This window comes from Euprymna scolopes, chromosome 15 (assembly GCF_053919585.1).
Source record: "Euprymna scolopes isolate OS-2025 chromosome 15, ASM5391958v1, whole genome shotgun sequence".
In the NCBI taxonomy this organism is placed as follows: Eukaryota; Metazoa; Mollusca; class Cephalopoda; order Sepiida; family Sepiolidae; genus Euprymna; species Euprymna scolopes.
This window is the reverse complement of record NC_136496.1, coordinates 47,673,550-47,690,351: the sequence shown is the minus strand read 5'-3', so window position 1 is coordinate 47,690,351 and position 16,802 is coordinate 47,673,550. Positions and strand designations below refer to the sequence as shown.

Below are 16,802 nucleotides of genomic sequence, written 5' to 3'. Positions count from 1 at the left end.
AAGAAAAGATAGAGACAACAAATCAGAAAGAAAAGATAGAGACAACAAATCAGAAAGAAAAGATGGAGACAACAAATCAGAAGGAAAAGATAGAGACAACTAATCAGAAGGAAAAGATAGAGACAACAAATCGGAAGGAAAAGATAGAGACAACAAATCGGAAGGAAAAGATAGAGACAACAAATCGGAAGGAAAAGATAGAGACAACAAATCGGAAGGAAAAGATAGAGACAACAAATCGGAAGGAAAAGATAGAGACAACAAATCGGAAGGAAAAGATAGAGACAACAAATCGGAAGAAAAATAGACAGAGAGTGGGAAAAAAAGAAGGAGAAAACGCATCTGAAAGAAAAAGGGAAACGAAGTGGAAAGAAAAAGAGAAACGGATTGGAAAGAAAAAGAAAGAGAAAACGGATTGGAAAGAAAAAGAAAGAGAAAACGGATTGGAAAGAAAAAGAAAGAGAAAACGGATTGGAAAGAAAAAGAAAGAGAAAACGGATTGGAAAGAAAAAAGAGAAAACGGATCGGAAAGAAAAAAGAGAAAACGGATCGGAAAGAAAAAAGAGAAAACGGATCGGAAAGAAAAAAGAGAAAACGGATCGGAAAGAAAAAAGAGAAAACGGATCGGAAAGAAAAAGAGAAAACGGATCGGAAAGAAAAAGAGAAAATGGATCGGAAAGAAAAAAGACAAAACGGATCGGAAAGAAAAAAGAGAAAACGGATCGGAAAGAAAAAGAAAGAGAAAACAGATTGGAAAGAAAAAGATAGAGAAAACGGATTGGAAAGAAAAAAGAGAAAACGGATCGGAAAGAAAAAAGAGAAAACGGATCGGAAAGAAAAAAGAGAAAACGGATTGGAAAGAAAAAAGGAGAAAACGGATTGGAAAGAAAAAAGAGAAAACGGATCGGAAAGAAAAAGAGAAAACGGATCGGAAAGAAAAAAGAGAAAACGGATCGGAAAGAAAAAAGAGAAAACGGATTGGAAAGAAAAAAGAGAAAACGGATTGGAAAGAAAAAAGAGAAAACGGATTGGAAAGAAAAAAAAAGAAAATGGATTGGAAAGAAAAAAGAGAAAACGGATCGGAAAGAAAAAAGGGAAAACGGATCGGAAAGAAAAAGGGGAAAACGGATCGGAAAGAAAAGGGGGAAAACGGATCGGAAGGAAAAAGAGAAAACGGATCGGAAAGAAAAAGAGAAAACGGATTGGAAAGAAAAAGAGAAAACGGATTGGAAAGAAAAAGAGGAATCGGATTGTAAGGAAAAAGAGAAAACGGATTGGAAAGAAAACGGATTGGAATGAAAAAGAGAAAACGGATTGGAAAGAAATAAAGAAAACGGATTGGAAAGAAATAAAGAAAACGGATTGGAAAGAAAAAGAAAGAGAAAACTGTTAAGTTGTGAGATATTGTGTTGAACAAAGATGGCGGTGTAGTTCAGATCATGAACAAAGATGGCGGCCAAGAATTAAATGCGGTCCGTGACGTAGTAAACGACTAACTGATTTAATCCAAAATTCGACAATTTTTATTATAATTTTGGGACGTTTTCATTGGTTGTTTAGCACAGCCGGTGGTTGTAAAAATGATTGGCGAATCCATTCGCCACATAACCCCATTAGAAGTCAAACACATTTTACACCCCCCCCTTTTTTGATATAATGGAAAAATCCTTTCGGATTTAATTTTGGTTTCACTTGGGAAAAGGAAAGAAAAATAAATAAAAAGAAATGAACAAAGAAAAATAAACCAATAAAATAATTGTTTTTTGTGTTTTTCTTCTGGTTTTATGGGAATTTGTCTTTATTCTCATCGGTCAAAAAGAATTATTAATATATTGGTATAATGTGTGCAAAAAGAAGCCTTTTCTTTTTTTTTTTTGGATACATATAAAAATAAACACTTTTCAAATATATATAAACATACAAATAGAATACTTTTCAAATACATATAAACATATGCACAAAAATTCACAAATATACATTTTTTGTTTTGTTTTAACAAATGTTTGTCAAAAAAAAGAGATACAAAAAAACGCCAAACAAATTGGAAAGAAAAAGAACGAGAAAACGGATTGGAAAGAAAAAGAAAGAGAAAACGGATTGGAAAGAAAAAGATAGAGAAAACGGATTGGAAAGAAAAAGATAGAGAAAACGGATTGGAAAGAAAAAGATAGAGAAAACGGATTGGAAAGAAAAAGATAGAGAAAACGGATTGGAAAGAAAAAGATAGAGAAAACGGATTGAAAAGAAAAAGATAGAGAAAACGGATTGGAAAGAAAAAGATAGAGAAAACGGATTGGAAAGAAAAAGATAGAGAAAACGGATTGGAAAGAAAAAGATAGAGAAAACGGATTGGAAAGAAAAAGATAGAGAAAACGGATTGGAAAGAAAAAGATAGAGAAAACGGATTGGAAAGAAAAAGATAGAGAAAACGGATTGGAAAGAAAAAGATAGAGAAAACGGATTGGAAAGAAAAAGATAGAGAACACGGATTGGAAAGAAAAAGATAGAGAAAACGGATTGGAAAGAAAAAGATAGAGAAAACGGATTGGAAAGAAAAAGATAGAGAAAACGGATTGGAAAGAAAAAGATAGAGAAAACGGATTGGAAAGAAAAAGATAGAGAAAACGGATTGGAAAGAAAAAGATAGAGAAAACGGATTGGAAAGAAAAAGAAAGAGAAAACAGATTGGAAAGAAAAAGATAGAGAAAACGGATTGGAAAGAAAAAGAAAGAGAAAACAGATTGGAAAGAAAAAGAAAGAGAAAACGGATTGGAAAGAAAAAGAAAGAGAAAACGGATTGGAAAGAAAAAGATAGAGAAAACAGATTGGAAAGAAAAAGATAGAGAAAACAGATTGGAAAGAAAAAGAAAGAGAAAACGGATTGGAAAGAAAAAGAAAGAGAAAACGGATTGGAAAGAAAAAGATAGAGAAAACGGATTGGAAAGAAAAAGAAAGAGAAAACAGATTGGAAAGAAAAAGATAGAGAAAACGGATTGGAAAGAAAAAGATAGAGAAAACGGATTGGAAAGAAAAAGAAAGAGAAAACAGATTGGAAAGAAAAAGATAGAGAAAACGGATTGGAAAGAAAAAGAAAGAGAAAACGGATTGGAAAGAAAAAGAAAGAGAAAACAGATTGGAAAGAAAAAGAAAGAGAAAACAGATTGGAAAGAAAAAGAAAGAGAAAACGGATTGGAAAGAAAAAGAAAGAGAAAACGGATTGGAAAGAAAAAGATAGAGAAAACAGATTGGAAAGAAAAAGATAGAGAAAACAGATTGGAAAGAAAAAGAAAGAGAAAACGGATTGGAAAGAAAAAGAAAGAGAAAACGGATTGGAAAGAAAAAGATAGAGAAAACGGATTGGAAGGAAAAAGAAAGAGAAAACAGATTGGAAAGAAAAAGATAGAGAAAACGGATTGGAAAGAAAAAGATAGAGAAAACGCGTTGGAAAGAAAAAGAAAGAGAAAACGCATTGGAAAGAAAAAGAAAGAGAAAACGCATTGGAAAGAAAAAGAAAGAGAAAACGGATTGGAAAGAAAAAGAAAGAGAAAACGAATTGGAAAGAAAAAGATAGAGAAAACGGATTGGAAAGAAAAAGATAGAGAAAACGGATTGGAAAGAAAAAGATAGAGAAAACGGATTGGAAAGAAAAAGATAGAGAAAACGGATTGGAAAGAAAAAGATAGAGAAAACGGATTGGAAAGAAAAAGATAGAGAAAACGGATTGGAAAGAAAAAGATAGAGAAAACGGATTGGAAAGAAAAAGAAAGAGAAAACAGATTGGAAAGAAAAAGATAGAGAAAACGGATTGGAAAGAAAAAGAAAGAGAAAACAGATTGGAAAGAAAAAGAAAGAGAAAACGGATTGGAAAGAAAAAGAAAGAGAAAACGGATTGGAAAGAAAAAGATAGAGAAAACAGATTAGAAAGAAAAAGATAGAGAAAACAGATTGGAAAGAAAAAGAAAGAGAAAACGGATTGGAAAGAAAAAGAAAGAGAAAACGGATTGGAAAGAAAAAGATAGAGAAAACGGATTGGAAAGAAAAAGAAAGAGAAAACAGATTGGAAAGAAAAAGATAGAGAAAACGGATTGGAAAGAAAAAGATAGAGAAAACGGATTGGAAAGAAAAAGATAGAGAAAACGCGTTGGAAAGAAAAAGAAAGAGAAAACGCATTGGAAAGAAAAAGAAAGAGAAAACGCATTGGAAAGAAAAAGAAAGAGAAAACGGATTGGAAAGAAAAAGAAAGAGAAAACGGATTGGAAAGAAAAAGAAAGAGAAAACGGATTGGAAAGAAAAAGATAGAGAAAACGGATTGGAAAGAAAAAGATAGAGAAAACGGATTGGAAAGAAAAAGATAGAGAAAACGGATTGAAAAGAAAAAGATAGAGAAAACGGATTGAAAAGAAAAAGATAGAGAAAACGGATTGGAAAGAAAAAGATAGAGAAAACGGATTGGAAAGAAAAAGATAGAGAAAACGGATAGGAAAGAAAAAGATAGAGAAAACGGATTGGAAAGAAAAAGATAGAGAAAACGGATTGGAAAGAAAAAGATAGAGAAAACGGATTGGAAAGAAAAAGATAGAGAAAACGGATTGGAAAGAAAAAGAAAGAGAAAACAGATTGGAAAGAAAAAGATAGAGAAAACGGATTGGAAAGAAAAAGAAAGAGAAAACAGATTGGAAAGAAAAAGAAAGAGAAAACAGATTGGAAAGAAAAAGAAAGAGAAAACGGATTGGAAAGAAAAAGAAAGAGAAAACGGATTGGAAAGAAAAAGATAGAGAAAACAGATTGGAAAGAAAAAGATAGAGAAAACAGATTGGAAAGAAAAAGAAAGAGAAAACGGATTGGAAAGAAAAAGAAAGAGAAAACGGATTGGAAAGAAAAAGATAGAGAAAACGGATTGGAAAGAAAAAGAAAGAGAAAACAGATTGGAAAGAAAAAGATAGAGAAAACGGATTGGAAAGAAAAAGATAGAGAAAACGCGTTGGAAAGAAAAAGAAAGAGAAAACGCATTGGAAAGAAAAAGAAAGAGAAAACGCATTGGAAAGAAAAAGAAAGAGAAAACGGATTGGAAAGAAAAAGAAAGAGAAAACGAATTGGAAAGAAAAAGATAGAGAAAACGGATTGGAAAGAAAAAGATAGAGAAAACGGATTGGAAAGAAAAAGATAGAGAAAACGGATTGGAAAGAAAAAGATAGAGAAAACGGATTGGAAAGAAAAAGATAGAGAAAACGGATTGGAAAGAAAAAGATAGAGAAAACGGATTGGAAAGAAAAAGATAGAGAAAACGGATTGGAAAGAAAAAGATAGAGAAAACGGATTGGAAAGAAAAAGATAGAGAAAACGGATTGGAAAGAAAAAGATAGAGAAAACGGATTGGAAAGAAAAAGATAGAGAAAACGGATTGGAAAGAAAAAGAAAGAGAAAACAGATTGGAAAGAAAAAGATAGAGAAAACGGATTGGAAAGAAAAAGATAGAGAAAACGGATTGGAAAGAAAAAGATAGAGAAAACGGATTGGAAAGAAAAAGAAAGAGAAAACAGATTGGAAAGAAAAAGAAAGAGAAAACGGATTGGAAAGAAAAAGAAAGAGAAAACAGATTGGAAAGAAAAAGAAAGAGAAAACGGATTGGAAAGAAAAAGATAGAGAAAACAGATTGGAAAGAAAAAGAAAGAGAAAACGGATTGGAAAGAAAAAGAAAGAGAAAACGGATTGGAAAGAAAAAGATAGAGAAAACGGATTGGAAAGAAAAAGATAGAGAAAACGGATTGGAAAGAAAAAGATAGAGAAAACGGATTGAAAAGAAAAAGATAGAGAAAACGGATTGAAAAGAAAAAGATAGAGAAAACGGATTGGAAAGAAAAAGATAGAGAAAACGGATTGGAAAGAAAAAGATAGAGAAAACGGATTGGAAAGAAAAAGATAGAGAAAACGGATTGGAAAGAAAAAGATAGAGAAAACGGATTGGAAAGAAAAAGATAGAGAAAACGGATTGGAAAGAAAAAGATAGAGAAAACGGATTGGAAAGAAAAAGATAGAGAAAACGGATTGGAAAGAAAAAGATAGAGAAAACGGATTGGAAAGAAAAAGATAGAGAAAACGGATTGGAAAGAAAAAGATAGAGAAAACGGATTGGAAAGAAAAAGATAGAGAAAACGGATTGGAAAGAAAAAGATAGAGAAAACGGATTGGAAAGAAAAAGATAGAGAAAACGGATTGGAAAGAAAAAGATAGAGAAAACGGATTGGAAAGAAAAAGAAAGAGAAAACAGATTGGAAAGAAAAAGATAGAGAAAACGGATTGGAAAGAAAAAGATAGAGAAAACGGGTTGGAAAGAAAAAGAAAGAGAAAACGCATTGGAAAGAAAAAGAAAGAGAAAACGCATTGGAAAGAAAAAGAACGAGAAAACGCATTGGAAAGAAAAAGAAAGAGAAAACGGATTGGAAAGAAAAAGAAAGAGAAAACGGATTGGAAAGAAAAAGATAGAGAAAACGGATTGGAAAGAAAAAGATAGAGAAAACGGATTGGAAAGAAAAAGATAGAGAAAACGGATTGGAAAGAAAAAGATAGAGAAAACGGATTGGAAAGAAAAAGATAGAGAAAACGAATTGGAAAGAAAAAGATAGAGAAAACGGATTGGAAAGAAAAAGATAGAGAAAACGGATTGGAAAGAAAAAGAAAGAGAAAACAGATTGGAAAGAAAAAGATTTGAAGGAAAAGAGACAAAAAATGATTTGAAGGAAAAGACAAAAAGGATTGAATGATGTGTTTGATGGTTGTTCGGTTGTTTTTGTAGAAATGGTTTGTGGTTTTGTTTCTTTTTGTGGTTCAGTAGTGTCTTTACTTAATATTATCCTTGGATTGGTTGCAGACATTGCACTATTCATTTTCCTCATTTCTTCTAATAGTTCTTTCATTTCCTTTATTAGTTTGCTTAGGGCATCAATTTTCTTGTCAGTTGTATCCGTTACATGTATATGACCATTTTGATTGTTGATTGGAGTAGTTTTTTTAGTTGCATCTGCATATGTTTTAGTTTCAATCATTTTCCTGGCCTCTAGGAGAAAACGGATTGGAAAGAAAAAGATAGAGAAAACGGATTGGAAAGAAAAAGATAGAGAAAACGGATTGGAAAGAAAAAGAAAGAGAAAACAGATTGGAAAGAAAAAGATAGAGAAAACGGATTGGAAAGAAAAAGATAGAGAAAACGGATTGGAAAGAAAAAGATAGAGAAAACGGATTGGAAAGAAAAAGATAGAGAAAACGGATTGGAAAGAAAAAGATAGAGAAAACGGATTGGAAAGAAAAAGATAGAGAAAACGGATTGGAAAGAAAAAGATAGAGAAAACGGATTGGAAAGAAAAAGAAAGAGAAAACAGATTGGAAAGAAAAAGAAAGAGAAAACGGATTGGAAAGAAAAAGAAAGAGAAAACAGATTGGAAAGAAAAAGAAAGAGAAAACAGATTGGAAAGAAAAAGAAAGAGAAAACAGATTGGAAAGAAAAAGAAAGAGAAAACAGATTGGAAAGAAAAAGATTTGAAGGAAAAGAGACAAAAAATGATTTGAAGGAAAAGAGAAAAAGGATTGAAAAAGAAAGAGGGAAAATGGATATGAAGGGAAAATGGATATGAAGGGAAAAAGAGAAAAACGATTGGAAACGAAAAAGAGAAAAGGGATGGGAGGGTAAGAGAGAAAAGCAAATTATGGAGTTTGCTAAAAAGTGTTTTTAAAAATAAAAGTTGCTAATAACACAAAGTTGTCCCTTCATTTAGATGAGCGGTTTTATTCCAGCTAGTTCGAAGTGTAACCCTAATAGTTGCATCAAACACCTATCATCACAAGACATGTACACAGTAGAAACAATGATGGAGCTTAATTGGCTGCTTATGACATCAACACGCAACTACATGTGCAGCAGCCACAACTAGCATAACACACGAGCAATTAAATCACATATGCACAGGTCTGTCGTTCATCTTCTGCCAAGTCTTATAAAGACGAGATTTATTCATAAATGTTTGACAACTACTCTAAATCTGACAATCAGAAAAAACAGATTCAGCCTGACACATACTTTTTTACCTTGTAACTACTCTTTCTCATTTATATATGAAAAAACGTTTTAGGATAACAATACTTGTTTACATGAGAATGATTCACACAAACTAGTTTATTAATATGTTAGAGTGTTTTTGGTAAGATTTTGTCATAAATATAGTGCCGCTAATGTATATCCTTTTTGTGGAGCTCGAATTCCATCAGGCATACTAGTGCTTCTACTGAGGTTCTCTCAACTGTTGTTGAATCTCAATAACATAGATATTCAAAGTAAGACAAAACTAACAAAGCGTACAAATCAAAATTACTTACATCTTCATTGTTGACTGCTTTTGATATCAGCGCCGGGGTTATTTTCAATGCTTCCAATTTTTCACATTTCATCTTGATGGCCAATTTTTCAGCAAGGCCAGGTTCTAAGGAGGTGAGAAAATTTTTTTTTTTTTTTTTTTTTAATAATATATACCCTCAAATTAAAACATTTCAGATTTGCATTGAATTTGATCTATAGTTTATTAACAATTAAGTTTCTCTGAATCTATATTTCTTCTTAAACTTCAGCTTAATATTTGTGATAATTTCTAGAACCAAAATTATGTAAAATGCATTTTGATTAAAATTAGAATAAGAATTCTAAACATACGGTTTAGTGTCATTATCTTGATTTTAATTTTTGTAAGGAGACATAGGTGTAATGCCAAACTGTTTGAGGAAGTAATTTACAAATATTTTTCCACTGTCATGTATAAAAGGTTTTGTCAAAAATTTGTGACTATTAATTAAATGCTTCTGGAGAATTTTCATTTACAGCAGAATTTGACATAAAATTATTAAACATGATTATGAAATAACTTAAATGCCCAAACAAGTAAACACCCATGTGTCTGCATACTGATTGAAATACAAGAGTTTTCAGATGTTATGATGTGCCCTTTTTTAAGGTTTCACCTGAAAATGTTATAAAATCTAAAAAAAATGTTTGTTTTTTTATAGATTTTCCTGTTGAGAAAGATTTTATTTTTTAGATTGAAGCAAATGTTTAATTTTTAATTCATTCTTGGTTCAGGAAGAAGTGGAGAGGTTTTATTAACAAACAATTGTTCATATTTAATAAAAGGAGTTTTGTTTTTGTGATGATAATTATACAAAATAAAAAATCATACAAAATGAAAAATTATACAAAATAAAAAACGTCTACATCTGAGTGGAGAAATAAACAGACACATTCATGAAAAACTAGACTTTTATTCTAAGGTGTGTAAATCTAATTAAAATAAAAGCCCAACAAATTTATGCGCCACAAGATGTCATCACCTGCAGCCACTGGTTTCATTAATGGCTATAAATGTATAAGGGAAAGTTTAATTGATAAGCTGGTTAACTTCAAATTAGAATCTGTCCACTCAAGAAAGGAATCTCAATGGATCTGACCACAATGGATACTTGGACATTGTCCACTTACAGGAAAACAAGTCATACGAGAGCATGCTGTCATTTATCAAGGTTTAAAGAATTTGTGTATCAATAACATACTCAGCAAAAAAACTCTGCAGATAAAACATGCAGACCCTAAACCAAAACTTGTTCTAATGAGCCATGAACTAATTTGAATGAATATTCCTGCTTTTTTTTTTTTTTTTTTTTTAAGTTTTTCCAAAACTTGCCTCCTCATTGCAAACCAATTGCAACAAAATTGCAGAAGTTTCCAAAAGATAACACAAGTTGCAGGTTAACATTAAGTGTTCATTTAACTGCTGTGTTCTGTTGTCTACTTCACCTGTTGGCTTATATTACTTCTGTTTAGTTCATTCTTGCGACAGTCGTCCTACTTGATTACAACATCCACCTTGTTGGAATTACATCCTTCTCAATTTTTTTTTCTGGATCAAATTCTAAGTTTTTTGTAAACATTACTTTTCTTTAACAGGATTTTAAAAAAAAATTCCTTTTAGCATCAATTGTCATTGGTCCTGAAAAATTTCTTCAGTAATTGTCATTGAGAAATTAAACGCATCATAACTGCATCGATTTTACATGCTAGAATATTGTTTTTTTTTAGCTCATCATAATGCATTTCATTTCATGATGTATTTTAATGGTAATTTTCTTTTCAGAATTACTGCCATTTTTTTTTTTCGATGATCACTTAAAAGTGTCCAAAAATTACTTAGCCATTTAATTGTGCAATACTTGTAAAAATTGTGCAATCACTTGTAAAATTATGCAAAAGTTCTTATATTCTTTTCCCATAAATATGGTTTGCCAGTATCAGGTGAATGTCAAATCTAGCACCAATAAATAAAGATACATTATGTGAAACCGTTTAAAGATACAAAAAGACTTTTACAGGAAGTGAGAATCACTAGTCTGGAAGTCATAATGCCATCTTGTGATCTGCCAAACACTTGGACAATGTCATGGAAATGGTCCAATGATGAGCTGCTATAAAAATTATGCAACAAAGTACTAAAGTATAACATCATTCAAAAACAGAATAAAATGAAGAGCTACAAGCCTGACTTGATAATGAGTCGTTGATTACTTACCCAGAAGAGAAAATTACAGCTCATGGGGACAGATGCACAAAGAAGTTGAAAGAATGATGGCATGCAGAATCAAATGTATTGGCGTTAGATCTTCTTTAAGTACATGTGCACCTATCAATGTGGCCTTATTACTGCCCAACCCACATGTTCAGACCTAATGTGGGACCTTCCATCATACAAACAATTGATGATGCTCTTTTGACAAAGGCTAAATGCATACAGCGGGCAACATGCCTGTATTAATGACGTATATGTGAACGAGAGTGTTGTGACCAATGAGCATGTGAAAGAGAATCTCTACAGCTTCGGCTTCCTAAGAAAAGAACAGGGAAGGGGGAGGCTATAGGATGGTGCATTAAAGCAGGTAGATTTTGGTGATGACATAGAAAAGACCTACACAAAATTTGAGGAAATGACTTTAAAAGTTGAAAAATTTAAGTTATTAAAAGTTTTTCAGTGAATTGCCAAGAACGTTCCGTCATCAAAACAAACCATACTGTTAAGAAAATGGAATCATTATTTAGAATAATTTTTTAACTACATTTTTAAATAAAATGAGTGAGAATAATGAATTAATAAAATAAATATTAACTGTAAAAGCAAAATTATGTTTTTTAAATAATAACGACCAAAGTTCGCTTTTTCATTTAAGGAACTTTTTTGGGGTGAAAACATTTTAGATTTCACCGTCGCAAAACACGCTTGTTATTGATATTGAAAATTAACGTTTGTTTATTATTTAACTAGCAGGGGTTACCCGGCGTTGCGTGGGTGATCGGCCTCCTTCCCACTCCGAGGGGTAACAAAAAAAAAGTCACCCCTTTGGATTTAGATGCTTGGTGCCGGCCTCCCCCCTTCAGGGAGAGATAATCCCCAACCCCACCTTCAGATTCATAGATTCGAAAAAGTTGTCTAAAAACAAATATATAACAAATAAATGTTATCAAAGGCAAGATAAGTTACTTTTCTACCAAACTGGATATATTTTTCGTATTTTTATTCAATGTAACATGTTTATTCAGCTCGAACACCATACAGTGTTTACCGATGTATTGGAAAATTCAAGATGGCGTCTGACTCCCTCTTTAACACGGTAAGTTTGGGAAAACGTGTTATAAATAAAAAACTGGATAAAATACTGTTAAAAACTCGCTCAATATATGTTACCGTGACATAGGTTGACATATATTCGGCGGATTTTTAATAGTATTTTTTCTAGTTTTTTATTTATAACACCTTTTCCCATACTTATCGTGTTAAAAAGGGAGTGAGGCGCCATCTTGAATTTTCGAATACATCGGTAAACACTGTATGGTTTTCGAGCTGAATAAACATGTTACATTGAATAAAAACACGAAAAATATATCCAGTATGGTAGAAAAGTAATTTATCTTGCCTTTGATAACATTTATTTGTTATATATTTGTTTTTTGACAACTTTTTCGAATCTACGTGTACAGTAATACAAACCCGTTTTTCGAGCTGAATAAATATGTTACATTGAATAAAAACACGAAAAATATATCCAGTTTGGTAGAAAAGTAAATTATCTTGCCTTTGATAACATTTATTTGTTATATATTTGTTTTTTGACAACTTTTTCGAATCTATGTGTAACAGTAATACAAACCCGAAATGAACGTAAGACCATGAGTGAACGCGCGTTTTTTTTTTAGTTTAGTTTCATATATATATATATATATATATATATATATATAAATAAGTATTTTTAAATTTTATCTTTCTAGCTTTAAAAAAAAGTTTTAAAATTTTATCAGCCGGCATAATTTATTTTTAAATATTGAAAAATTTCAGGAAAATTAATTTTTGCTAGATTTTCAAAACGTGTGTCAACAGCTTAAAAAAAATTGTCTCTTCAAAAGAACATGTTTTAAAGAAGACGGTAGTGAACGTGTGTGTGTGTGCGTGTGTGCATGTGTGCTGGGTAGGACAGCGTTTGTTTTCGTGTTGTGTGTACGTGTGTGCGGCTAGCGCCAGAATGGCGGACGTGATGTCGGAGGTTGGATTGTTAGATTGTGTAAGTTTCGTATTTTTGTAATTTGTAAATGGCAAGTTAGGAAAAAATTAAACCCTTCCAAGATGGACAATAAATAAGGCCATAATATTTTATGGTAAAGTTAAGAGCGTAGGAACCATAGTTTTTTAGGAGATGTGATTATTGGATTAACCAATCAGAAATCGTCTGTGGCACACACATCTGTTTTTATAGATATATAGATTTTTTTTTTTTTTTTTTTTTTTACAAAGGCATCACCACATTATCAAGGCCCAGAGGCCACTCAAGGATAAGGGTTAAAGAGTGTACAGTAGAAGTTGGTCAATATAGTAATCATTAGTAATGAAAATTTGGTAAATTTAATAACTTATATGGAACGGCTCATCAAGAACTTATTTACTTTAGACTTGAACAAAACCATATTGTAGTCAGCCGGAAAGCAGGAAAACGGAAGACAATTCCACAGGCGTGCAGTTCTAAGAAAGAAGCTTTGTTCATGGAATCTACGTTTAGGTTTAGGCACAGATAAAGAGTGGGGGAAATTATTGATAGTGTTTACAGCTAGACGAGTGTTTCTTGTGAAAGTTTGGCGAGGGGGGACCATAGATTGAAGCTCAGTTGAACACTTTCCATGAAAATAACGATACATCAGAGACAAACTCGCAACATCTCTTCTGTGAGATAGAGGTTGCAAGGAGGAGAAAAGGACATCTCCTACGAGGCTACGAAGTCTATTTTGAACTCTATCAAGGCAGGACAAGTTCTTTCTAGCAGCTCCTGCCCAGATGTGGCAACAGTATTCCATCCTTGGACGTACCTGGCTCTTATATAGATAGAGAATAGCATCAGCAGTGAGATATCTACTGGATCGATAGAAAGATCCCACCATTTTTCCAGCGGCCTTGGCAACAGATTTGATATACGTGTTCCATTTAAGATCAGGAGTAATGGTCAAGCCCAGAAGCTTGTCAAAACTTGAGGCCTCCTGAAGACGAGAGCCATTCATTTCAATTGATGACAAATGTGGATTAGAATGTTGATGATGTAAAGAGAGAAGCTTGGTTTTAGATGCATTAAAAGTAACCAGCCACTCCTTTCCCCATTGTACTACGTGCTCAAGATCAGAGGAGAGAGAATTGGAGAGAACTTGCTCGTTTACTGTCTTAGATGTGGTACCATAAATGGTAGTGTCGTCAGCATAAATGTCTACAAATGATGTAAGGATATGATTTGGAAGATCATTAATGTAGATCAGGAAAAGAGTTGGGCCCAGGATGGATCCCTGAGGGACACCGGCATTAATATTGTGAGCTTCTGATTTTTGCCCTTCAACTACTACTCTTATGAATCTATCAGAAAGAAATGATTTAATAATTGAGAAGACTTTTCCAGCTATACCATAGCTAGCGATCTTATGAAGTAAACCTTTATGCCATACCCTATCAAAGGCTTTAGATATGTCAAGAGCAATTGCCCTAGAAAGATTGCCACCGTCGAGAGATTTGCTAATCCTATGCGATATAACTGTAAGGACATCTGCTGTAGATCTAGCAGAACGGAAACCATATTGAGTGTCACTAAGAAGGTTATTTTTGTTGAGATGTTTGATTACTTCTGTATTTAATACAGATTCTAGCAACTTACTCATGACGCACAGGAGACTTATTGGCCTGTACTGAGAGGGGGATGAGCGATCACCTGAATTCTTAAATACAGGGCATACTGATGAGATTTTCCAGGGAGATGGGAAACTATTCTCCTTAAGACAACGTTTAAACAGTTTTGTAAGTATGGGCGCTAGTTCAGGTTGAAGTTTTTTGAGTACTATAATTGGAATACCATCAGGGCCAGTTGCTTTACTGGAATCAAGGTTTTTGATTAGCTTGGCAACATCACGTACAGATATACGTATATCACATAGCGTGTTTTCTGATACAAGAGGAAATATTGGGGGTTGGCGGTCTTGGTCGCAAAGGGTAGAATTAGCTGCAAAGTTCTTGACAAAGAGTTTGGCTTTGTCTGATGCTGACGAGATTACCTCAGATCCATTGATAATAGTTGGGATGGAGCACACTCTTCTGTTCAGGATTCTGTTTGCAATTTGCCAAAACTGGTGGGAACCAAGCCGCTGCTCAGCTACTTTGGACTTAACAGATTGAGCATACAACTCTCTTGCGTTCCTTATTACTTTCTTACAATGGTTGCTGGCAGTCCTGAAAACGGCTTTAGTTTCCATACATCTATTACGTTTGAAGCAGTGGAAAAAGTGATTTCTGTGCGCAATGGCAGCAGCACATTCTGGAGAGAACCATGGCTGGCTGTTAGGTTTTTGCTGAAATTTTTTAGAGGGTATGAAATGGTCAATACCTACAATTAACCATTCAGTTAGGTCTAATACTATAGAGGACACATCCTTTTTAAACATGGAATGCAGAGGTAGATCAGATATAAATGTACGGAAGCTATCCCAGTCAGCCTTAGTGTATCGATATACTGTACGATGAAGAGGTACGTCTGGGGACTTATTACATTTCATTCTTATCTTAATTGATACAACAGAGTGGTCGGAAGATCCAAGAGGCGACAGAACAGAAACTGAACATAGTTCAGGGCAAGTTGTGAGAAAAAGGTCTAGTAGGCTCGCATACTGGCCGTCATTATCGGGCACACGGGTAGGTTCCTGAACAATCTGAGTGAGGTCATAGGCAATGGAGAAATCATGACAGAACCTCCCCTCATCATCGGTCTTGTTTGAGTGGGTCAACCATTCGACGTTGTGAACATTGAAGTCTCCACATATGTGAATGTTAGCTGAAGGATAAGTAGAAAGGACTTGGTCAATTTGAAAATATTACGATTTAGGTTTAATTATTTTGAAAGGAAAAACGAAAAAGATTTGTTTAAAATATATATTATCATATTTCAAGTGTCTGCAGGGAATTCAAACATATTTGTTTTAGCTTTAATTTGTTTTTCAATTAGTTTGGTGCAAAAATAATGGCATTTTTTGACGTTTAGACGAACGTCAAAAACATTATTTTTGCATCAACCTAATATTACACATCAAATTCTATTTGAAATTTTTATTAAAATATGGTAATACTCCAGTTTTATATTTAAAAAAAATAATCCATACAATTTTATTCTACACATTCTTTACGAAACATAACCATGTAAATCTTCAAGTTGTTCTACTTAATAAAAATATATACTTTGCAGAAAATTAGTGTCAAATTTTTATTTCTTTTATTTTCAGGGAGTAATTATTTTTAAACAGTATTTTTCTTCTAAAATTATAGTTTTAAAATCAGATAACACAATGATGAATACGAGTAAATAAGGAAACTGCTTTAAAGGTTTTTCTGTTATTGTGCTAAAATAACTATTATTTAGAAAACCATTCTTAACATAGGGAAGATAGGAGGTTGTGTTGTAACTATTTTGTACTTTCACCTAAAAATTTAATAAACAAAAATTTCATAAAAATTAAATTTAACTTGAAAATATATTTAAAATAGTATGCACAAGCACTGGTTTTTCAATAGATGCACAAGCACTGGTTTTTCAAACTCTAAACACTCGTTTAAAATGGCACAGCTACAGCAAGAATGAATCTCTTTTTGGATAAATTCATATTATCGAAGGAAGAGTTAAAATCTGCTAAAAATGTCTAAACTAAACATTACTATGCCTCTGATTTGGTTTTGTCCTCTCTCTTCAATATATCTAATGCAACTCTACAAAGTTTTTCATTATTTCTTATAACTAGCACATATTTTTTTACATATGAAACTGGAAGATATCAGTTTCCTTCAGTTATAATTAATTTATTGATTTTACTTTTCAGATTAAAATGTCTGTAAAAGCACAAAGTTCGGTTTTAACCCGAGGTTCACAAAATTTGCTGGTCCACCTTGTCGTTTGGATGAAACAGCACCTTCAACTTCACAACAAGTCATCCAGTTTAGTTATTTCGTCGAAAACAGTTATCCCCACTTAAAAAATAGTGGGATTTCTATGTTCTTATTTACAATGCCTCCTCACAGGACAGAGTTAGACACCAGGACTGTTTTTTTAACGTGGAGAAAAGGAACAAAAATTAAAAATTGTCTCAGTCATGAAGGACTTCTCCTACACTAACAGAGAAAAATAAATTGAAGTGCAGCATCTAAAGAACAGATACT

At 32.8% G+C, this 16,802-nt stretch overlaps 1 protein-coding gene across 3 annotated transcripts in view; it reads right to left on the bottom strand.

The window, feature by feature from the left end:
• Window positions 1-16,802, bottom strand: part of LOC145293818 (replication factor C subunit 1-like) — a 279,301-nt gene that overhangs the window by 135,366 nt on the left and 127,133 nt on the right. For all 3 annotated transcript variants that reach the window (XM_080140442.1, XM_080140441.1, XM_080140443.1), the window contains exon 8: window positions 8,368-8,471. In XM_080140442.1, the coding sequence (XP_079996568.1) occupies window positions 8,368-8,471 (104 nt within the window). The remainder of the gene's footprint in view (window positions 1-8,367; window positions 8,472-16,802) is intronic.